We start from the raw sequence: 25,392 nt of genomic DNA, 5'->3' as shown, positions 1-25,392 counted from the left end.
TATATATATATATATATATATATATATATATTAGTTTTGAACAAACTAATATACATATAAGGTTCAATATAACCGGGAAAGAGCCGTTTATATATTATTACTTTTGCGTGAAATTTGCAAAAGATAGGCTCAGCCATTTCGGAACCTCTGAGAAAAGAACACACGCACACACACACAAAATGAATTTTAGAGATGAATATATAGATATGACTTTTGAATTCGCTGCAAAATGTGATCTAAAATTAAGTGTGTCTTAGATGTTGAAAACAGCACAGTCCAGTGTAATAAAGCGCAAACAATGAGTATTGTGTTTCGATATTTTAAACAAACCAACGTGCTGATACGATGTACAAGAGACAAACCAAACATATTGATATTCCAAATACACATGAATAATGAAAAGATTCTCTTTATAAAACGAGTGAACGAGTGTAGGTTGATTCTACCACGATAAGAAAACACTGCGTTGTTTACATATATAATTGAAACTGTCCGTATATTGTTGAACGCCAACACTGATAAGAAGATAAGTAGCTCTACGTATATATATATATATATATATATATATATATATATATATATATATATGTATATATATATATGTATATATATATATATATATATATATATATATATATATATATATATATATATATATATATATATACTGGCATGGGTGCCCGGCATTGCCAGGGTGTTTGGAGGTGTACGCTGAGCAAAAAAATAAAAAAACAAAACAAAAAACAAAAAAAAGGTCAATTATTTAAAAAAATTTGACTCCTATTATGACCCCTTAACATTTATTGTTTTGGGCTCAAATAAAGTTATTAAGTTAGATCCATGTCCAAGGAACCTATATCTAAAATTTCAAGTGTTTAGACCAAAAATTGTCGGAGGAGTTTGGAAGAGTTCTCAAAGATCAAATCCTTGAATTTTGACCCATTAACAGCTAAATTTCTGACCGAAAACCGATCACACAGATTTTCCCAAATCTCAGTACCCTGTATATCAAATATCGAGTCTATAAACTAAAAATTGACAGAGTTATTGCGTAGGGAAATATACACAGGCCCACAGATACACAGACACGTTTACATTTATAGATATACTAGCATGGGTGCCCGGGGTGGTCCGAGTATTTGGAGATGTATGTTGGAAAAAAAAAAAAGTGGTCAATTTTTTAAAAATTTTACCCCTATTATGACCCCTTAACATTTATTTTTTTGGGCTCAAATTAATTTATTAAGTTGGATTCATATCCAATGAACAATCTAAAACTTCAAGTATTTAGACCGAAAATTGTCGGAGGAGTTTGGTAGAGTTCTCAAAGGTCAAATCGTTGAACTTTGAACCCTTAATCGCCAAATTTCTGGCCGAAAACCAATTACATAGAGTTTCCCAAATATCAGTCCCTTATATATCAAATTTCGAGTCTATAGACTTAAAATGGAAGGAGTTATTGCGTAATGAAATGTACACACACAGACATATATATATATATATATATATATATATATATATATATATATATATATATATATATCCCATTCTCGTTGTGCTTGGGACGATTATTTATAAACTTTTGGACTATCGGAATCAGTATCGAAATCTGTAAAATGTGCGCCTTTTTTTTCCGATGGCAAAACCGATTGTTTTAATTGTTTTTTTTTATTTACTTTCCTAATGATGTGACCAATGATAAAATGATAATTATTCAATAATTTTAACCACAAGTTAAAGTAAAATCCATGGATCGTCCTCTACAAATGCGCTTTTGCTTTCGAGAAAATATACGTACGTATTATACAGGATTTTATGATAATCTATATTATAAATCTCACCTGTCTGTTTAAATGTATATATGTATGTTTGTATGTATGTATTATGCATGTATGTATGTTTGTATGTCTGCCTAAAACATTCGACAGAGGCGACGGATTTTCAACGAGATCGGACGACAAATATCGAAAAATTAGCTAAAACCTGTATTTCCCCAACCCTCAACTGGACACTTTTCTACTGGGAGGGGTACTTATTTTGGAAAATCATCCCCTCTTTTCGATGGATTAGCCTTAATTTAAACCTTCGTCACTTCCGATTTGGCGATGGCCGCAACAGCAAATACGTCACGTTTTTTTACGTTCTTTTCCTCATTTGCGGTACGGGTTCGAGCCTGCCTGCCTGCCTACTACTACTTTTTTTTTTTTTGCTCAACACACACCTCCAACCCCCCAGGCTAGACTTAATAAAAAAAAAACTCGAAAACCACTGCATGGCTAAATATTTGAGTAATTTCAAAAATCGGAATTTGTAATTGTCTCGGAATCGGTAAAAGTATTGGAGTCTTCCGATCACTACTCTTTAAAAGCACTCTTTCGCACGTCAAGAAACTCCCAAACCACTCTATATCTAAATCTTTAGAGATTTAAAAAGAGATCAGAATCGGCAATTGTATCGGAATCGGTAAAAAGAAATTAGAGTCGGCCTATCACTAGTGTTTACAAGCGGTATTTAGCACGTCTAAAAACTTTTCTGGTTTATTTCCTAAGATTCGAAACAACTACGGCATACATATATTTAAAATACACAAAGCCTGGTATCCGTTGCAACACCGAAGCGTTGCATCCTTGCGTTTGTTTTATAGACACTTCCATGGAATGTGCTCCGATGCACTTCACTTATAAACCCCCCCCCAACGAAAATACTCTCGATACTAGCTGATAATTCACAACTAAGATATTGGGAATTTTCTATTCTGATAGCTACGTTTTCTCAAAAGTTTTTATTGAGATTTTTTCCAACTCCTTGGTTAACCGACAGTGTAGACATTTGTTGCTCTCTAAGGTTTTTAAATTATGATCAAACCCGACGTGTAATGTTCGCATATATGCTGTTACAAAAGGTATTTTTTTTTACATAGTGATCACCACTTATCAAGGCCCGGAAGCCACTCAGGGATAAGGGTTATTGCAAGTACATTACGTTAGTGTGGAGATTTGATCAAGTGTTTACTTAAGGGGGCGGTTCATTAGGAATTTGTTAACGTTGGACTTGAACACATCCAAGTGGTAGTCCGGTGGGAAGCAGGCAGACGGAACAGAGTTCCACAGGCGTGCAGTTCTAAGAAAGAAGCCTTGTTCATGGAATCCGCGTTTTGATTTAGGCACAGATATAGAGTGGGGGAAATTTTTCACAGTGGATTCAGCTAGACGGGTGTTTTTCGTGAAAGATTGGCGAGGGGGGACCAGAGATTGGAGTTCAGACGAGCACCTGCCATGGAAATAACGATAAAACAAGGATAGGCTCGCAAGGTTGGGACAAGGGTTGCAGGGTAGAGAAAAGGTATGTTTTAAACGAGTAAATCCATCTAAATATTTTTTCCTCGAATGTTTTCCTCGCAATTGATTGAACATAGAACCAATATCCAATTCGACAAGACGTACCCAAAGAAAATTGGGGAAGGCATGAAACACTATCAGAATAACATTCTTAATGAGAACGGCAGTATAATTTTTATTTTTATTTTTATATAATTTGTTTTTTACTTATATTTACCTCTTACAAAGCATATCGCCATTTCGACGTAATGGGTTACTATTTGGGGCCATGTCTAGGGAAGATTAACAAAATATTTATTTATGTCACATTTAAACTTCTGCATATCAGTACAGCCAGAGAAGCAGGCAGCGGGAAGGGAATTCCAAGATCTAACTGTTCAAGGAAAAAAACTATTAGAATAGAAAGCTTTCTGGCATTTAGGGACATCAACAGTGAAGGGGTGAGATCTTATTGCTAAGCGGGTTTGTGGAGGATATGCACGTCGAGGGGGGCACAAGTGAAACGAGTTCATCAGAACACATTCCATTAAAATATTTGTAAAACAGGAACTGTGATCTGTGATGCAATATTGCGGCGATGGGACAGGGGCTGGAGCTTAGTCGATAAAGTTGGACCGATTAGATTGACAACTTAATCCAAATAATCCAAAATATCAAATCGTTATCAAAATAAAATTTGAAACATAAATACAGAAACATCAAAGATACTTGCGAAACCGTCGCTAAAGAAAAGAAATGTGTTCACACGTTGTGTATAACGAGGCACCTTCAATAATGTCGAGAAATTTTTGTACAGGCATTTAAAATTGGCGTAGGCACTCGAAAATTCACTACCTTATTGCTATACATCTTATGAGATGACTGACCAATTTTTATGATTTAATGTTAAAAAAACGGCTACAGCACGAATTGGAATACACCCTACTAAAGCCTGATTCTCACAGTGGTGAATATCAAAATCTGCAATCTGAACGTGAGAAGACTTAGAAGACTTTAGAAGAACAACCTGCAATAAAATTCTGATTTATACTTGAAAAACATGTCACAGAAACGTATGGAATGCTTCAGACTACTTTTGGATATTCTAGCATGAATCAAACATCAGTTTTTTAGTGGCATAAGAGATTCGAAAAAGGTAGAAAGTCTGTGAGGGATGAGGCGTAATAAAATCAAAAAAGAAGAGTTGATTGGCCAAATAAAGAATTTCATGGATAAGGACCGTCGTGTGCCTATAGAGACAATAAGTGCACAGTTTGATATCAGTGTGGGAACTGTACACATAATTATTCGCGAGGAACTGCAGATGCGGAAAATTGGCGTAAATGCATCAGTCCACAAATCCACACTTGTCACAGATTCTTTCATCAAGATGGGCATCGCCCTCCCTATTAATCCTTGTGACTTTGTTATTCCTTAAGCTCAAGTAAGACCTTAGAAGCTGTCGTTATGAGACAATTGAGGATGATGAAAAACGCTGTGGCAAGGGTCATTCATACGCTCAAAAGGACTTCCCTGTGACCTTCCAGAAGTGTTTGGAGTTGTACATGTGCATTCCATCTGGAGGAGATTACTTCGAAGGGGGCTAAAGTTTCATATCTGTTCTATCAATAAAAGTGTCCATGCGAAAAGAGTCTGGAAACATATTGAAGCCATCTCGTTTTTTTTTCTTCTAGTAAATGCGGTTCCAGGTTGTATGATGCGTTACGAATTAAATTCGTGTTATAAAAGCTGTCGCGTCATTTGGTGAATCTTTGTAAGTTCTCCAAGATTAATAAGGTTTAGATGTCCGAAACAAAAGAAGATCCGTTAAATTTAGTTGTTTTTTTTTTAGATTTATATTTTGAAAACTCTGCCTGTCGCCTACGATAGACACGCGAACTATTCCACATGTGCTAAAATAACAAACGAAAATTAATTGTAATAATAAAGTACTTAAGTTACAGAGAAAGGGGGGATGTATTTAATCGTAGCAAAAAAAAAAACACACAAAAAAGAAAACGAACAGTGAAACATGACAAAAAATACAGTTTCTAAATAAACCATTTGTGGAAAAGATTTTTAACTAAGAATAATGAATAAACGTTTGAATTTGAAAGGGGCATAACTCTGCTCGTTATTTCTTCTTTTTTTGCTTGTTAGAAAGCAGGGTAACGACCCTTGTATAAAGCCAACTGACGTAGGGACAACAAAATTCAATGGACGCATCGCACAGCGACTCCAATTAAATAATAAGTTCATTCCTTTTCAGTTGCAATTATATTATGAATGAGTAGATTTTCGATCTATGCCGAAGCGTTTTCACCCAAATTATTCTTCATATTGTTGCCTTACCCCTAGGAAAGTTCACTTTATTTCACTTGCAATAAATAATATTCCATGCTGATTTACACAGAGTACCGTGTACAAGAGAAAATTCCAACTTGATGTAACATATTAAAAGACTTGCGGCTCCTTCCTTTATACTACATAAAAAAGGTATTCATTTTGTCGACCATTGACTTTGTTATGTTCGGGAGAGGTATAGCTCATGGAAACAATATTTTAAAGTATTTATTTGCGGACTGTTATCCTCATCTTCGTAGTTGTTGTAGTTCAACCACGTTTCGGCCAACTCATCCTCTGGCTTTCTTCAGGTGATTAGGGGATAGGAATGCTAAGTCTCATAACGTGGCAAGACAACAACAACTATGGAACGCAGTAATTACTGGGGATACAGTTACGGGACTCAACATTCTTATCCTGTCGCGGTTAATCAACTGAAGAAGGTCAGAGGATGAGTCGGCCGAAGCGTGGTGAAACAACAGCAACTGTGAAGATAAGGATGACGGTCCGCAAATAAATAAATACATAAATTACTCATCTAAAAGGACTCCGATGAATAATAATATATAATACTATTCAGTATGGACCTTACAATGAAAGAGAAGATCAGAACGAAAAACTTTGTTTTATGAGAACAAAAAGCCAAACTTGATTGGCCTTCAGGAACAATGGATAGAGGCGTTGAATCTCTATGGTGCCAAGTGAGCATTATCGGAAAATAGCGGTTTCAATCCTACCCAAAGCAGTTCAGAAGTTTACTTGGCTAACACGGGGTGAGACAACAACAACTGTGGGAGGCTGTAATTACTGAGGATGCAGTTACGAGACTCAGCGTTCCTATCCCGTTGCGATTAATCAACTGAAGAAGGCCAGACGATGAGTTCACCGAAACGTGATGAAACAGGACAAATTATGAAGATGAGGATAACCGTCTGCAAATAAATAAATAAATAAATAAATTAATTATTCATCTCAAAGAATCCCAACAAAAATTAATATATACTTATTTTAAAGGATCCGTACTTAACTTTTATTATTTTCCTTTTTTAAAGTGGCCCTGTCGGTGGGGCATTAGAATACACTGACTGCCCCCCCCCTGCAGAGGGTAAAAGTCCCTCAATGGGGGTCCTGGATATGACCTTAGACTATATCCAGTGGTGAGGCCCCAGCTTGTGGGCTTTGAGGAGTGTGAAGCCACCCTTTAATTACCATTGCTCCCAGGTCCACTCTGACCCGGAGTGGTAGTACCTGGTAGGGTTCCAACTATGGGTTAAATAGAAACCGACTTGAAAACAACAAATATATTCTATCAAAAAAATTTTCTTCAAAATCTTTGGATTCGGCATTAAATAACCCGAAAAGGGTTGATATGTCGTAAAACAAACAACCAACAAACAACCTTTTTTAAAGTACATTCTGACGATAGCCTCAGAAAAAGAAACTGAATTGTGGAGATGCATTCCTCGTTTTATTTTAGAGTACATTAAAATTAAAAAAAAAGTTTTTAATATAAAACTGTCTAAATTTATTCGAAACAAACTGAGTAGTCCAATTTGCCTTTGAGGAACTACACTCATATTTCTTTTGTCATAAAAATGTCCGTCTTTCTCCATAGAACACACAGGATCATCGAAAGTACTATCTCTTTCTCACAGGAGAGACGTTACTTGCCTTTCTCCCCTCTATCGTTATTTTTGTTGCAGATGCTCGACTGAGCTCTAATCTATGGTTCGCCTTTATAACATTTAAAGCAAAAACACATCGAACTACACTCGCTGTCAACCCTTTCCACTTCCTCTATTACTATATCTTTTCCTAAAACCAAAAAACAGACTTTCCATAAGAAAAGTTTATTTCCTAAAATTGCTCGACCATAAAACATAATATCGCTGGGGTACTTCCAAGATGAGTACAATATAGTCTTTTTCAAGTTCAATGTAGACAAATTCTTGTTGAGCCACTTTCTTAGATAATCAAGTTCTGTTAAATAACCACAATCATTACCAATCATTACGGTTTGATGTCACAGTCCACCTGATATTCTTTTTATCGTTTAACCTCGAATGGGCTTTGGGTCTTTATAAGTGACAACAACTTAGTAAAAAACTTAGAAAAAAATAAAGAAATATGGTTTTGATTTTTATAAGAATAAGATGATGCATAGACACATGTTCAACCGATTAATCGAATCTGCTCTCTTATTTTCCATCAGTCGAAATAAGGATCTAAATAGTGTTGCAAGTCACGTGATCATTTCTGCAATCAGGTTGCTCACTGGCCAGTGTAGTAGTAATTCTTTTAATGCACTCACCTCCAAAAGACAGAAAGTCTGTTCTATTTGCTGTTAAGACACAGGTGTTGGAAGAAGAAGAAGAACAACAACAACAAGCGGTAGACGTGGTTGCTTTTAGGGAAAGAGAGTGAGACTAACCACGAGAATTCCTGGGATTTGAGAGGATTAAAAGGCCGAACTCGGATGGATAGGCCACTGTTCTTTTGATTAAGCAGTGAAAACGGTGAGAGGAGAGAAAATCCCCCCTAAAGAAAGTTTCGGCTCAAGGTAAGAAAGAACGTGAGGCTAAAGGACCCAGCAGTTTTCACCCAACAAACAAAATCGCGTCTTAAAGCATCATCTGGTCGCCATGCACAGCCTAAAGGTAGTCCCATTTACCTTACCTCTCTACAATCGGTGAATTAATGGGTCCGTTTACAGGGCAATCGATATCTAAGTGGGAGTGGGGTGTTCATGGAAGAATTTACCTATTTTCCAAGAAGTTGGGCACAAGGTCAACTGTGGGTTTAATGGAAGAGTTCATGTGGAATAAACAGAAGAATATAGGATAGTAGAAAGTGGATCTTGAGTTTACTTTAGGCAGCCTCGTAACCCTCACTTCGGAAAGCAATTAAGGATTTTCAGATCAGTTTCTGTAGAGATGCTATCCGAACCAGATAAGGAAAATAATCTAAGGCGAATGTTATTTCTATGTCTGTCCGTCCGCGTCACTTATTTTTTAAGTTAGAAACTTAAGTAAAGAAGGAAACAATTAGATAAAATAACACTAGTCTCTCAGTCTCCCAAGTAAATTCTTTCGAAACAAAACCCCGATGAAAACTCAGCGAACGTCTCCTTGTGTTACTTTATGTCATGAAAAGAAGTGAAAAGCGCGTAAACGACCAGCGCGTATAAAAATCTGCACGGATGTATAAATACTTTTATTGTTAAAATGTTACACCCTCATCACTACCAATTCATTCTTATCCTCCAGTTGTATTTGACCCTTGATAAGTAGTTACATATTAGTAAATAAAGGCCCCACCCGCAATTTTGAGTTATATATAACAGTTGGTCTCGTTTGGAAAATAAATTGATTTGATATACTATGTGTTTGAAATAAGTTTTTAGGACTTTTTCGCATGGCCACTTTTATTGATAGTATGCACATTAAACTCTAGATCCCTTCGAATTAATCTTCTCCGGCTGCAATATACTTGTACTATTTTAACAACCTCTGGAAGGCCACAGGGAAGTTTTTTGTGTGAGCCTGTCGTTGACCCATCTTACAGCCTCTTTCATCTTCCTAATTATTTCATAACTACAGCCTCTAAGGTTTCTCGAGCTTAGGAAATAACCAAAAGTCACAGGAAGCAAGATCTATACTATAGGGAGTATTAGCAGCTGTCTTGATGCCCATCTTGGTCAAATAGTTTGTGATCTTCTTTTAGCCCCCTTGGGATAAACTTCGTCAAATCTTCCGCATCTTCAGTTCTTCATGAATAAATGTGTGTACAGTTCCAAAACTGGCATCTAACAGTACATTTATAATTTCTAAAGATAGTCCAAAAGCGATCTGAAGCATTCCACATGTTTCTGTTGCATTTTTCTAAGTTTATTATTTCTAAAGATACATGACGGTCCTTATCTATGAAATTCTTTATTTGCCCAACCAATTTCGGTGTTCACACTTCATACTGCTCCTGCACCCCCTATCATTCCTCACAGACTTCTACTCAAAAACTGATGCTCAATTCATACAAGATGGTCCAAAAGCAATCTGAAGCATTCCATATGTTTCTGTGGCATTTTTCTAAGTTTAAAACAAAATTTTATTGCATACTGTTCTTCACGCCCAGATTGCTTTATTTTGAAATTCACCAGCTCCAACAATCAGGCTGTATTCCAATTCCTACTATAGCTGTTCATTTTACCATGGAATCATCAAAAAGGTCAGTCATCTCAAAAGATGTATAGCAATAACATAATGAGTTTTCAAGAGTCTACGACAATTTTAAATGCCTGTAGTAAAAAAAGTCTGCAAATTTATTGAATGGACATCATAACTTTCGAAAATATTATTTCTCTAATCTCCTGCTATTTCGACTAAGAACGATGCAAAAAATACCATCAATTAATTATAAGTTGAAAACTGTGACTGTCTTTTTTGTCGTCTTCATAAATATCTGTAACATTAGTGCTCAAAATATGCTGAATAAAAGGCGGATGTTGAAGACAGATAGCCTGCGTAGGAACAGTGTATTACGAAAGGGAGAAAAAAGAAATCTTTCAAATCGGAAAATGTCCAATTATTTTCTCGCTCGCACTTTTGTCATCCTGATAAATTCGCAGGTGTCCACCAAACTAAATATCACAGAAATGAGTTAATGTCATAGAGAGAATCATTGTTCTGTTATTTGCAGGGATTCTGCGTTTTAAAAGGTAATGTTAGAACTTAAAAATATATATAACGCTTCTGAATGTTTGAGATAAGATTTGGTTATTCGTATTATTTGGAAACTTCAGGCCATTATTCTTATCTTGAGTGCCATTTTCACAACGTTTCGGTCGATATAACCTTCAAACTTTTTCGTATATATATATATATGTATATATATATATATATATTTATATATATAACTACTTCATTTACTCACATAAAATTAATATACGAAAGTATAGATTTATGCGTAAACTTTAAGTATTTACTTCAAAAGTGCTCAATACGTAGGTAGAGCTAGTTAGTAATTTATAAAATATATATGGCGATTAAGCTTAATCGCCATATATATTTTATAAATTACTATATATATATATATATATATATATATATATGCATTGAGCTTCTGAAAAACCGATTATCAAAAGAGATTGCAAACTTTACTTTCGTATAAGCTTGAAGAACCTTGCATCATATATATATATATATATATATATATATATATATATATGTATATATATATATGTATATATATAGCTTTAAGTAAAAGAGAAAAGAGAAAGATCAATTCCACAAAAGGAGACTTATCCGGATAATGCCAAGCTCAACAATAATTATTGGAGCTTATACAATAGACCAACAAGAGAATGAAATGAAGACGCAAAACTATATATAGGTAGATATAGAATGGATCATTTATTGAATAATGGAATGCGGGCAAAATTTGGGGGATAGAAGGAACTCTTTATGCTAGGGCATTTCGAAACCTTACGCTTCTCATCAGAAGAGTAGAGAAGGTGCTAGCTATGTGTGCATTTTTACAGATCTGTTTCGTTATGAAGAAAACAACAATTATTATTATGTCAATATCGACTCTTTTCGTGCATATACTTTGCAGAAAATAGTTAGAAATTGTTTTGGTTAGATAAAAATGACAAATAAAATGTACTACTGCCAGAGGAAAAACGTTCATAGAAGACTCAACATCGTATGTTTGTTCCGGCAGCCACCCTTGTTCATATTGTAAAGCTAGACAGGTTTTATTTAATTAAAGTGTTTGGGATTTTTTTTATTCTACAAAGAACTTCCTTACTATTCTTCTTATTACGATTGATTTATTGATCTAATAGTTATTTTCGGTTTAGATCGCTTGAATATACGAAACTGTTTTTTGTACATTTACAAGTCATTCCACGGAGTAAAGAAACAGTCAGTGACATGGTTTTGGTGAAGACGCCAAACTGATCTAAACATTTCTGGAGTTTTGATAAGGTTCTTCGCTTTATTCGTTACAAACAACCAGGCTTTACTAGGGTGTATTCTAATTCCTGCTTTATTTGTTCGGTTGAACCTGAAATCATAAAAATTGGCCAGTAATCTCATAATAACTAGAGCCACAATATACTGAATTTTCAAAAGTCTACAACAACTTTAAATGCCTGTACAAAAATGTGTGAAAAGTTATTGAACGCACATCATAACTTCTGAAACAAATCATTTTCAAAACTCATTAAAAAAAAAGGTATGTTAACCCATTTGCTATCTAGACAAAGAGAGATGAAAAAAAATCCATCAATTAATTATAAGTTGAAAACAATGACCGTCTTTTTCTGTCGACTTCATAAATATTCGTCCCACCTGTATATTAAGGAATGATTGTTAGCAGATCCATTCCCTTAATCATTTGTATATCGTAGAAAGTATCGACATTTTTTTTTTTTTTGCAGATCATGCAGAAGTGACAGTTGAGGAAGAAGGAGAACTTTATTTATATCCTACTTGTTCTGTTAGAAATGATGGTTCCTCCCCAAAGGTATGTTTTGAATGTGATTGTGATGAATGTAATAGATGGCACTACTTTGATTGCGTGGGAGTCTCTGGGAAATAGACTTTGGGAGAATGGTTTTGTTCAGATCGTGAGGCGCAAATCTCTTCTATCAATATTAATATATAAGGACCTGAAACTAAAGTTTCTCATTGCATGGTGTGGGATAAAGTGAACATATCCCCTGAGACTAAAATAATGATTAAATTAATTCTTTGATTTTGTAAAAATTTGAGTTGAAACGTTACAAACTATGGAAATGTCACACAGAGATACGCTGCCCTCCTTTCTTACCATTTGGGGGGTAGTTGAGGGGGTGGTTATACTTGCGAATAATCTTGCGTATCCACGATAGATTGGATTTTCCAGAGGAAACGGCGATTGCGTAGTGTGATCCTGCCGCATTCATCCAACCGTATCCGGCATTGCAAATTTCCCATGGTCTCAATAACTATCCCAGTGTTTAGTCCATCGTCGCAGATATGGTCCCTCCTGATTCTGCACTTGAATGCATTCGCTGACCTGAAGCTGTTGGAGTGGACGGATGTGAATGTTGTACTGTTATTTGTTTAGCACATGTCTTTATATCGTCACCCTTTCTCTCAATTCTTTGGTTTATGTCCAATGCTTGTGTATCCGGTGCTTCCCGCGAAGTATAGGGAGGTGTTATTTTATTATTTGACCATATAACATTTCGGTTGATGATAGTCTAAGGTCCTAGTGAGGCATGTTCCTCTGTGACATCATCGTCCGTGCTGCCCAATCGTGGCGTAGGTTGCCGTCGTTATCAATGCAGTTCAGGATATTTTTGATGATTTTTAGGGGCAGTTCGGCTTAGTCATTACTTTGCGGATAATGTGCGGATGATATACATCTATTTTATGCCCAAGTCTCTCAAGAACGATTTATACTCCAGTGAGTCGAATGGTGGCGCTCCATCATCATGATATAACTAGAGCACAATTCGACAAGATAAGAAGAGATGTGCACATAGCAACAAGACTATACATATCTATCCATCTATCTATCTATCTATCTATCTATCTATCTATCTATCTCAACTATTTTATTATGCAACTAATTTTAATTATCACGAAGCAAGTCATAGAAAGCATTGTCCGGACGGGTAAAAAGAAAAGAAGAAGCAAATTAACTAATATCTGTCTTTTCTTTCATTTATTCTCTTTATCCTTTATACAACAGAATAATATTTTGTTAAACAGAAACAAATGTCTAAAGAATTTCGGAAAGTGGGCAGAAATCGGGATGAAAAGAGGAGGGTTATAATCAGAGAATGTTTAGCTGTTGGAACAGGTTTAATACGAACAAAGTGAAAGGCCCAACAATAATAAAATATTTCAGAGAAGAACCTGTCCACTTCCTAGCTTTCCGGAATTTTAATAGTCCATTGAGGTTCGCCTTAATACGCCCATTCCTTGGTTTGCGATAAAACATGTTTTTTGGGGGGTTTCTACTTTTTATCTATGTTGGAAAAGATATAGGCGTGTTTTCCCTTTCTATTGAGTTGATTCGGACCCGTGGAAAATTTGCAATTTCTCCTCCACGGATTCTGCTCGTTCAAGTCTGCATTCGACAGCATCTGAACTTAGAATGTTATATTTAAATATTTTCTGCACCATGTGGTCTGATTTTCGCGCCGACTGCATTTGTAATTACTTACTTTCTGTCAGTGTTTGTAACTTTGGAACAGAAAACGGCTAGTGGAAGGGGTAAGTGAGGATAAAGATATATGTGACGTGAAAGGGGGATGCTATTTATTTTGCGTCGCTTCCGCTAGTAGTTTAAAGCGTGGCTTTTTATGATGATTGTTGATTTTCACCGATCAAATAAAAATCTAATCAAGGTAGAGGGGAATCCTTACCATCACGCATTTTAGCTAACTCGATTGCTAGTATCAACACTTAACCGCCCTCACACGTAACTATGTAGCTAATATTAGGACCATTAATGTATAGTAGTTGCTTCTTAGATGTTACAACGATCAGCTAATTTTTTTTATTGAATTCTTCTATATAAAGTTATATAAATTATGTAACAATATATACACCTATAGACAAAACTAACAAACTATATAGCCATATATGTGTATGAGTAGACACGTATATATAACAGTTGATAACAGTTCAAAAGTTGAACTTCATTTGATAATCAAATCAATAAAAAAACATATGAACTATAAAGAAAACTAGCCTATGATATTTCGAAGCTTAATGGTAAGGCCACAGGGGAGACAACTGGAGCAGCAAAACTGAAGCTGACCTGGACACTATATGTACAAAGGTAGGCAATTTTGGGCATATTTTATTGGTTTAATATGCACAAACCGCAGCACACTATCTGAGGTGTGTTATAGGAATATTACCTCTCCACTTCCACGATAATCGTAGATTCCTATATTTTTTCTGCTTAGAGTTCCCTGCCAAAATCGGTTAAAATCACCGAAAGTAGTAAAATATTTTCTCTCTAATTAATTCCTCCTTCCCCCGCCATCCATTTACATCGTTGCGTGATCGTTCACAAGGGACACTTGCGAACGAACGCCGGTTTCGGTTTTCTGTACTTCATAGTTGCTTAAAAAACTGGAATGGAATTGCATCGTGCCTTTCCGTTCTATGCTTCCTATTGGGTGAAATGCACCACAGAATTAACAGATAGCGACATTCACACAAACATAAATTCATATCCAACGCTTACTTTTACTTTGCTTAATTACCATTTTTCCCCAACATTTATACACTAAAAAAAAGTATTCTTTCCATTTTTTTTATAAAATAAACATATAATACATTATTTCCGTTTTATTTCGTTTTGTAGTTGTTTAAAAAACAGGAATGGAATTTTAACGTTCATTTTCGTTCTATGCATTCCACTGGGTGAAACACACCATGGACTTAACCGAAACGAAGGATTATTTAGGTCATTTTCTATTTTTTTCGCTTTTCGCTTCGTTTCTGTTTTTCCGACCACGTTCATCATTTTTTTCCTTATTTTTGCTTTTTGTTTTTTTTTTAAAGAAGTTTTACATTTGTTCGGTGTTTTTTCTTTTCTTTTTCCCGATTTTTTTTAGCAAGTTTAACATCGCTTTTTTTTTAATATGGAACCAGGGTTATTACGTCGCTTAAACAGCCGGCAAACGCCGGGTACCCCCGCTAGCGTAACAAATAAGTTAAATGATACAATTTAATTTACGGATTTCTTTTGTTTATGAGAGGTGCTAGATACATGTGCAAAGGGCACGGGTAATTTGAAACGTGATAAAGTCACGTTAGTTGACCACACCTCTGACGTAATAAAGAAAGGAGATTGTCAATATATTGAGATAGGATTCGAAGTTAGAGACAATCAGAAATCACAGTCACAGTCAGTTAGAGACGAAAAAAGATTAAAATGATTGCTGCATGTCTGAATACCATTTATGTAAAATTCTCAATGTTTAGACCCAAAATTGACTGAATAGTTTGCTAGAGACCGCAAAAGTAAATCTTTTGAAGTTTGGCCCCTTGGCAGACAAATTTTTGACTAAAATTCGCATAAAAAGCTTGCCTTATGTCGGAATACACTTCATGTAAAATTTCAAATGGTTACACCAACAATTGGCTGAGTAATTGGGTAGAGACAGCAGAGGTCAATTTTTTAAACTTTGACCCCATATTTTGGGCTCAAATTAAATTAGAAAGTTAGAGGCATGTCCAAGTATCCTACATCTAAAATTTCATGTGTTTAGATCAAAAAATGTGCGAAGGAGTTTAGAAGAGTTTCCAAATGTCTGGCCGAAAACCGATTAAAACGATCTTCCTAATGTCAAATCTCGACTCTGTAGACTAAAAATTGACGGAGTAGTTTGGTAGGTAATGCACACAGACAGAGAGACAGACACACACACAGAAAGTCAGACAATTTCATTTATATATATATATATATATAATATAAATCTGAATGTGCGTGTGTATGTGCGTGTCACGAACAGGCTCCTATATGGTTGACTATTTAAAAAAACTGATTACATATAATGATAGAAGATGTATCGAGACACAGGAATGGGTATGTTTGATCTGGCAGAACGGTGGTTCATTAAAATTGTGGGGTCTTCGTTCGCTCCTGGTCCACAAAGTATGGAAATAAAAAATAAAAAGAAACGTTTACAAGAGTTTTTGATATAGATGTACATAAGAATACTTTGATAAGTATGTTTTAACTTAAATAGGGATGGTATGATAAAATTGTAGGGTATGCGTTCGCGCCTGGCCTCCATAGAATGGAAATAGGCACAAACTTTAATAAAGACTTTTCATATCTATCTGCGTAAGTTTTTTTTTTTTTTTTTTTTTTTACAAAGGCATCACCACATTATCAAGGCCCAGAGGCCACTCAAGGATAAGGGTTAAAGAGTGTACAGTAGAAATTGGTCAATATAGTAATCATTAGTAATGAAAATTTGGTAAATTTAATAACTTATATGGAACGGCTCATCAAGAACTTATTTACTTTAGACTTGAACACAACCATATTGTAGTCAGCCGGAAAGCAGGAAAACGGAAGACAATTCCACAGGCGTGCAGTTCTAAGAAAGAAGCTTTGTTCATGGAATCTACGTTCATGGAATCTACGTTTAGGTTTAGGCACAGATAAAGAGTGGGGGAAATTATTGATAGTGTTTACAGCTAGACGAGTGTTTCTTGTGAAAGTTTGGCGAGGGGGGACCATAGATTGAAGCTCAGTTGAACACTTTCCATGAAAATAACGATACATCAGAGACAAACTCGCAACATCTCTTCTGTGGGATAAAGGTTGCAAGGAGGAGAAAAGGACATCTCCTACGAGGCTACGAAGTCTATTTTGAACTCTATCAAGGCAGGACAAGTCCTTTCTAGCAGCTCCTGCCCAGATGTGGCAACAGTATTCCATCCTTGGACGTACCTGGCTCTTATATAGGTAGAGAATAGCATCAGCAGTGAGATATCTACTGGATCGATAGAAAGATCCCACCATTTTTCCACCGGCCTTGGCAACAGATTTGATATACGTGTTCCATTTAAGATCAGGAGTAATGGTCAAGCCCAGAAGCTTGTCAAAACTTGAGGCCTCCTGAAGACGAGAGCCATTCATTTCAATTGATGACAAATGTGAATTAGAATGTTGATGATGTAAAGAGAGAAGCTTGGTTTTAGATGCATTAAAAGTAACCAGCCACTCTTTTCCCCATTGTACTACGTGCTCAAGATCAGAGAATTGGAGAGAACTTGGTCGTTTACTGTCTTAGATGTGGTACCATAAATGGTAGTGTCGTCAGCATAAATGTCTACAAATGATGTAAGGATATGATTTGGAAGATCATTAATGTAGATCAGGAAAAGAGTTGGGCCCAGGATGGATCCCTGAGGGACACCGGCATTAATACTGTGAGCTTCTGATATATGAGTATATTTTTATAATTATGTTTCAGTTTGAATAAATAAATTATGGGATGTTCGTTCGCGCCTGACCTCCATAGAATGGAAATATGTCACAAAGTTTAATAAGGTTTTTTAATATAGATCCACAGAATATTGTGAGAAGTGTTTCAGTGTGAACAGGTATAGTATAATAAATTATGGGGTTTATCTATTTTATTTTTGCTTTCATCATATTTTGCTTTGGTTTTGATACCCCCAAATTCGAAGCTATCTCTTTGCGGGTATACATATATATATATATATATATATATATATATATATATATATATATATATATATATATATACGAACACAATTCTTATAACTGTAATTAAGTAACAATCATGATACGTGAACCGAAATGAATCCAGTCAAATTCAGTGAAATCATAGAACGATCTGCTATATGGCTAGAAGTTTAATGCGGAAGCTAGATGTGGAGGATGCCACATTTAATAAATATATGAAAACACATTCACCGACAGTTTTTTTTTTGTAGAATGCTAATGTTTATCCTCCAGATACGTTTCTGCTAATAATCAAAGTAGTCAAATATTCTGTCCTTGACCAAATTTGAAAACACGTAATAAACTATGTGCAATTTATTTGGCTGACATTACGACATATCAACACCTTTTAGAATGTTTAATTCTAAATTTAGTCATTTAAGTAAAGATTTACACCCCTTGTGGTTTAAATATTCACAGATTTAATAAATTTAAAGCATAGCAGATCAATAACTTGCTAGCTTGACACATAGATGGCACCACTGATTACAGCAAATATGATCTACATATAGTAATTACATTCGAATTGCACGCGTCAAAGTTTTAGTCCAATCAGATTTGCTTTACAAGTTGCAATCATTTTTTAAAAATTATTTACGAACTGTTATACTCATCTTCATAGTTACTGTTTCACCACGTTTCGGCCAACTCATCCTCTGGCCTTCTTCAGATGATTAACCACTACGAGATAGGAATTCTGAGCCACGTAACTGTATCCCCAGTAATTACTGCCTTCCATAGTTGTGATTATCTCATCACGTTTTTGGTTAACTAAACCTCTGGCCTGCTTTAGGCAGAATGAAAACCAATATCTTCAGACAATGTTCATCTGGGACCGTGGGGATTCAACACCTCTATCCACAAGCCACCGGCCCCCGAGGATACAGTTACGAGGCTCAGCATTTCTATCCCATCAGGAGTAATCAGCTGAAAAAGGCCAGAGGATAAGTTAGCCGAAACGTGGTGAAAAAACAACTATTAAGATGAGGATAACAGTCCGCAAATAAATAAATAAATAAATTACTCATCTCAAAGGATGGCAATAAAAATAATATATAACTTACAGTTATTTCGAACATTTTACAAACAATAGAAAAATCTGAATTTAGCATTTCTCCCACACTCACCCAAAACTACCACCATTGGTTTCTGATGTTATATATAGTGTTCAAGCAGCGCAATAACTTCAAAGGTAATACTCAGAAACAACTGTTAATAGGTGTAATGAGGTTAAATGTCGGGCTTTGGGGAATGTGGAGCCACCCTTTAATTGGCATTGCTTCCAGGTCCACTCTGACCCGGAGTGGTAGTACCTGTTAGCGTCCCAACTATGGGTTAAACAGAAACGGACTTGAAATATATTTTATTAAAAAAAATTTCTTCAATCTTTGGATTGGGCATTAAATAACCTTAAAAGGGTCGATATGCCGTAAAACACAAACAACCAACCAACTTCATTCTGACATATATATATATATATATGTATGTGTGTGTGTGCGCGCACGCGCGTGTGCGTGTGTAGTGCGCGTATGTGTGTATATGTCTGTCTTTGTCTGTGTATGTCTGTGTATGTCTGTGTCTGTACTTGTGTTTATAATTTATTAGAACACTTTAAATATCCAAACGTATACACCACATTTAACATCAGATGAATTTATTATGAAATATGGTTTATCGGTTTCGGATGAATAATTATTCAACAATTAGTCCACAGGGAATACACTAAGAAATGGATAGGACACAAGTGTGTTTAGTAAGTAATTATCGAGTGAAAAAACAAAAGGGAGAAAACTACATATTAGAGACTTACTTGCACACAGCATAATCTGAGTACAAAATGAAAAACCAAAATAAATTGCAAGTAAATACAATACCGGACATCACCAGAGAGGGACAGCTAGTAAAAAAAAATGAATAAAATGAGGCTTACTTGAAAATTTGGGAGGTTCTATACTCATACGTGCATAGCATTCCCGCCTGGCAATGTCGAGCATGTGCCATTGCTTTGCAAACGATGCGTTTTGTTTCTGAAAAAAAGAAGAAAAATTCTTAATGACTAATGCACCTGTAATTTTAAAATGACGTTAACAAATACATTATAGAATTTTAAAAATTATGTAACAAAAATTATGTTGAAAGTTGTCTCTGAACGATGGAAATAATTATTTCAACCATTTAGAAAAAAAAGGAATACATGCTTTTATACAAACATGCTAGTTTATTTTGGTGTCTTTAACATTTTTTTGCTGATGAGGAGAATTTGTTTAAATGTAAAAAAATCTTTTTATCAAGTTATTGTTCAAGACATGTTGTCTATTTTAATAAAACATCGTTTCCGAAACGATTGTACAAATTAATGATTTTGTTTGTTTCTTCCTTTCGAAACTGATTTCCAATTCATATATATATATATATATATATATATATATATATATATAACCATCTCATTAAAAACCTATCATATACAGTGAACTTCAGCCCGAACTTATTTTCAATTCTAAGTTGTGCTCACTCAATATTCCATTTAAAGATCTTGGAGACAGTTCACGTTCGGTTGAAATGGCATTCTCAGATGGAATGTCTCTAAGGTTTGAGCGAGATTAGTCTCTAGGATCTTCAAGAAAAAACATGTTAAAATTGCTTTATTTTAATCGTTTTCCCAATTTTGTCACCCATAACGGAACGCAACGTAGTTTTATTTTAAATTTCCCCTTTTTAAATTACTCGATACAACTCTGCGAAAGAGAGGGTGAAACCGATCAGCTACCCCCCCCCATAAATAAATACTGAAAAGCCGTATGAATATAGATTGTATAATAATGTAAACATAAAGACCAGCTAAATATTAGGATTAATATTTATAAGACGATATCAAGCAGCTAAAGAATGCCCAATATGCGTGATAGAGCAAAATTATGAATTAAATTACGTAGAATTACAACAAAATTTATTTTTGACAAAAGTGTATAGATAATTATGAAATATTTTATCTTAAACTATATATTTTCAATGAATGGCTCATCTCAACGGAGTAAGTGTTATTAGCAAAATAGATGTAATTCTAAACTTTGGTTATTAGCATATGAATTGGAAATTTAAAATCAAAACATAATAGGGGTCAAAGTTTTAAAAAATTGACCTTTTTTTTTTTCTTAGCATTAACCTCAAAACACCTGGGCAACGCCGGGCACCGATTGCTAGTATATATATATATATATATATATATATATATATATATATATATATATATATATATATACGGAACGATAGAAATACCATTTAGTCCTGCGATTTTCCCAATTGCACTCGTGCAGTTTGAGCAATCATTACTTTGCATGGATGGAACTACACATAAGTTTGCGGAATTCTTCTGATTATTCGATCAGACAATTCCAAGGCCAAAGCATGTTTGCGAGCTTAACGTGTAGAAGACTAAGTAACAGAAAGTCTCACAGCACAGATACTTTCTTGCATTCGAGCGCTTCGCGGTCTTTCAGGTGGCTTTCGTTTAAGTACTAAACTTGTAGCTTTGAAATTTGAAAGCTAGAGCCTATTGATTTTCTATCCGGAATTTTTCTTAGGAGGTTAGTTATTTTCTTTTTTTTAGGGTTCCATTGACCAATTATTTATTTATTTATTCTTTTGCGCTCGCGCGGGTACTCGCTGTTGTTTCCATATTTTTAGGAGGTTTGAAAAATTTTTCTTATGTCTCCGTTGATTAATACACATCTCATAAAACCTCTCCACACACGTGCAACGCCGGGTACCTCCGCTAGTATAGTGAGAAAACCCGTATTGTTTTATATGTATATATATATATATATATATATATATATATATATATATATATATATATATATATATATATAAAAGCGAGATAAGACACTGATATAATTCAGATGTGAATTCTGATAGATATTACTTAAAGTAACATTTTAAGGGTGATCCTAGCCAAAAATGAAAAGCTCAATATATAAGAATTTTGCTAAACGCATTTTATTTCCTCTGATGATTGAAAATTCATGGATTAAGGAAATTAACATAACCCCTTCTATATATTCCTTGGTCAAACAATAAATTCTTAATTCGAATATATGTGTCTATATGTTGGTTTATCAGAATCTAAAGTTTAACATTATATATATATATATATATATATATATATATATATACACAGGGTGTCCACAAAGTCTGGCTACATTATGTGGAAGCATCCTCTAGATTATGTAGCCAGACTTTGTGGGTACCCTGTATATACATATATATATATATATATATATATATATATATATATATATATATGTATATATACACGTGTGTGTGTGTGTGTGTGTGTGTGTGTATATATTGTAGCCAGACTTTGTGGATACCCTGTATATAAATTGCCTTGCATTGTCCGCTCGTAGAATACACTTAATTAGGATATATTAATTTATGCATATTTCGTGCTTATTATTATTATTGATTATCATATTGTACTTAATATATAGTAATGCTGTCAAAAGTTAAAAAAAAATAACTGTGGTGCCATCAGCTATAATCGAAACCAAAACCTACAGCACTCCAGCCGTAGTCATTCCCGTTTGAACTATCGACAGATATCTAAGTAAACGTCTAAAATGAAGCAACTTAAACTATAAATGTACATTCGTGCATAGTAGACGTAACATGTTTAGTCGACTTGCTCCTGTCAAGGAATTTTTTCAGTTTTGACGACTTTAGCAGGTATTTTCACCGGCTAAAAAACAAATTGAATTTTTCCCACATGTTTAAATACCATATATATAAAGTTTCAAGTCTGTAGACCAAAAATTGAGAGAGGAGTTTAGGAGAAACCGTTCCGTACACATACAATGACACTTACATCATATATATCATAGGCAATCACCCGTGACGAGTATGATTGTTCTCCCGTCGGTCAAATTGGGTTTGGTCATTTATGGGTCCTCGTATGGCTGTGAAGGCCGATCCTTGACCCGCAGACTTTATTGCAGTGGAAGCATGTGTGGTTAGTCGACTGGGTTGTGGAAGGGGCGGAAGGAGCGGAAGGAGCTGCGTTGGTAATATATCTCTCATCTCTCTGCTTCCTTCTGTTTTCTGCGGCTCTGTGAAGGTCCTTTTCTGAGTGGGCTATGCCTTCATCGACCATCCTACTCCATATGCTCCTCTGAAGATCAACATTCTCCCAACTGGTGAGGCTGAAGTGACACTGTCTAAGGTGGGTTTTTATGTTATCTTTTTCTGTCCGCCTTGGAACCGCTTTCCCTCTTTTAGCTGAACGTAGAGCATTTGCTTTGGTTGGCGGTTATTAGGCTTGCGCATAACATAGCCTGTCCATCGCAGCTGGTGTCGGATGATGGTTGTAGTGATGGTAGGTATGTTGGCCTCTTTCAGGACGCTTATGTTTGTTTGTTAGTCGATCCTTTCATCCAATCTGAGGATCTTGCGGAGACAACGCTGGTGATACTACCCCGGGGCCTTCAGGTGTCTTCTGTCGTCCCATAAGAAAGAGTGGGCAGGACAACAGCTTTATAGACGATCATTTTGATCCTGCTCTGTATGTCCTGATTCTCAAACACCCGCTGCCGTAGCCTGGCAAAGGTATCACTGGCGCATCCGATGCGGTGGTGAATCTCTGCGTTGATGATAGATCTTGTGGAGAGAAGGCTGCAAAGGTAGGCAAATTGATTCACATTTTGTAAGGTGTTGCCTTCCACAAAGATTGTGGGCGCCTGTGGGTGTGTATCAGAAGCTGGTTGGTGTAGGATCTGGGTATTTTTAATTTTAAGGTCAAGTCCCAGGCGTTCCGCTTCTGAGTGAACAGCCAGCGCATTATCATCTACTTATTGAAGCTCCATAATGGACGATGTGAGAGCCTTGCTTTTTGCACTAAGCCTGCTGATGTTAATGAGTTCGCCGTCTGTCCTGTACATGAGTTTTATTCCCTCAGCTAGGTTCTGGCTAGTGAGGTGAAGGATGGTGGAGATGTAACTGGCGAACAGGGTTGGGGCAATGATGCAGCTCTGCTTCACACCGGTATCAACTTTGAAGGGAAATGTTTCCAAGTCGCCATTGCCAACAACAACTGCCGTCATGTCATCATGAGGAAGTCTCAAGATTTTTAGATACTTGTTTGGACATCCAATCTTGGAGAGGACACACCAGAGGGCAGTTCTGTTCACACACACACACACACACACACACACACACACACACATATATATATACATATATATATATGCTTGCTTTGTTAAACAACATGGATAATTCCTGTTTTTCTCTTTGTATTGAAACTCATCCGCACGCCTGCCGTGAAAATAATGATAGAGCCGAGAAAAACTAACAACATTTCATATAAGAGAAAGAGGTAGAAAAAGAGGACATCGTCCACTAGATTACGAAGTCGGTTTGTGCTCTGTCAAGGCAACAGTAAATTACAGAAATAGATGGAGAGAAAACTCGTGGACTTTCCATGGGTTCTCGTTAGTCTTTAATAAATTTGCGAAATTGTAATTTGTTAAAAAATTGATTTCTGGCCGAAAATCCGAACATGTGACATTACATTTCTTGCACTGGTGTCTATTTACCGTATAGATTTTGTTTGCTAGTGCCAATAGGCGGGAAAATGCTACTAAAACCTCAATACCTCTTAAAGAACTTCCCTCACGTAAAATCCTAGGAGCGATAAACGTTTGACATGCGGGTTTAAAATCAGTCTTTATTTGTCCAATTTCCAGATGGCGGCCACCACATTTTGCGAGTGAGTGCGGAGAAATTATTTCAGTGTTTGTCCGCCCTTTATTTCGATAAACGCATAACTCATCTGATAATGAATAGCGTTTCCTGTCACACAGAGATTCATAAATTACTAAATACATAAAGAAATAACCAGCCAGAAATAAAAGAAAATACGTCCGATCTGAAAACGAATTTATCAGTTAGTTTTGTCGAGTCAATGTCAGGATAAATTATTTTTCCTGTCACTTCAATTATTCTCGGATCCTCATCGCATTTCCGTCGCGCCTTCACAAGATCGCGTTCAGGGGCGTGTTGTTTTATCCTGGACGAGTTATTTTCTTTAATGCGGTTTTTAAATATCAGGTCGGTGACGAAAGTGTTTACCGGTTTGTGAACTAGCATTTTTAAACAGAGTAATTTATTGTCTGCATATTATTAATACATACGCATATCACCATGATTGATTTAGAACTGTTTTTAAAAAACCGGTTAGGGATTTTTAACCTCAGCCCCCACCCCCAATAACTAACAAATGCTCAATCATTCTTGTCATGACCTGGTCACTCTTGATTGCGGTATAATGCTGGTTTGGGGCAGTTCTAGAAGATCAACCCTCCCAGGCTTTGCTTTCCCTTTTTGAGAATGGGTTAGTTTATTGCTAGTCGCCTGATGCGAATTTTCCGGGGAATTCCGACGAGACCAACCGGCCACTTTTTTT

General features: G+C 35.7%; 1 protein-coding gene across 1 annotated transcript in view; it reads right to left on the bottom strand.

Moving 5' to 3' along the window:
* The window catches only part of LOC145247293 (glucagon-like peptide 1 receptor), a 567,758-nt gene that overhangs the window by 209,407 nt on the left and 332,959 nt on the right, over positions 1 to 25,392 (bottom strand). Inside the window, exon 2 of the mRNA XM_080108912.1 lies at positions 19,867 to 19,963. Coding sequence (XP_079965038.1) covers positions 19,867 to 19,963 — 97 coding nt within the window. The remainder of the gene's footprint in view (positions 1 to 19,866; positions 19,964 to 25,392) is intronic.

Source organism: Euprymna scolopes, chromosome 25 (assembly GCF_053919585.1).
Source record: "Euprymna scolopes isolate OS-2025 chromosome 25, ASM5391958v1, whole genome shotgun sequence".
NCBI lineage: Eukaryota > Metazoa > Mollusca > Cephalopoda > Sepiida > Sepiolidae > Euprymna > Euprymna scolopes.
The sequence above is the reverse complement of the archived record's forward strand: the minus strand, read 5'-3'. Positions and strand labels throughout refer to the sequence as shown.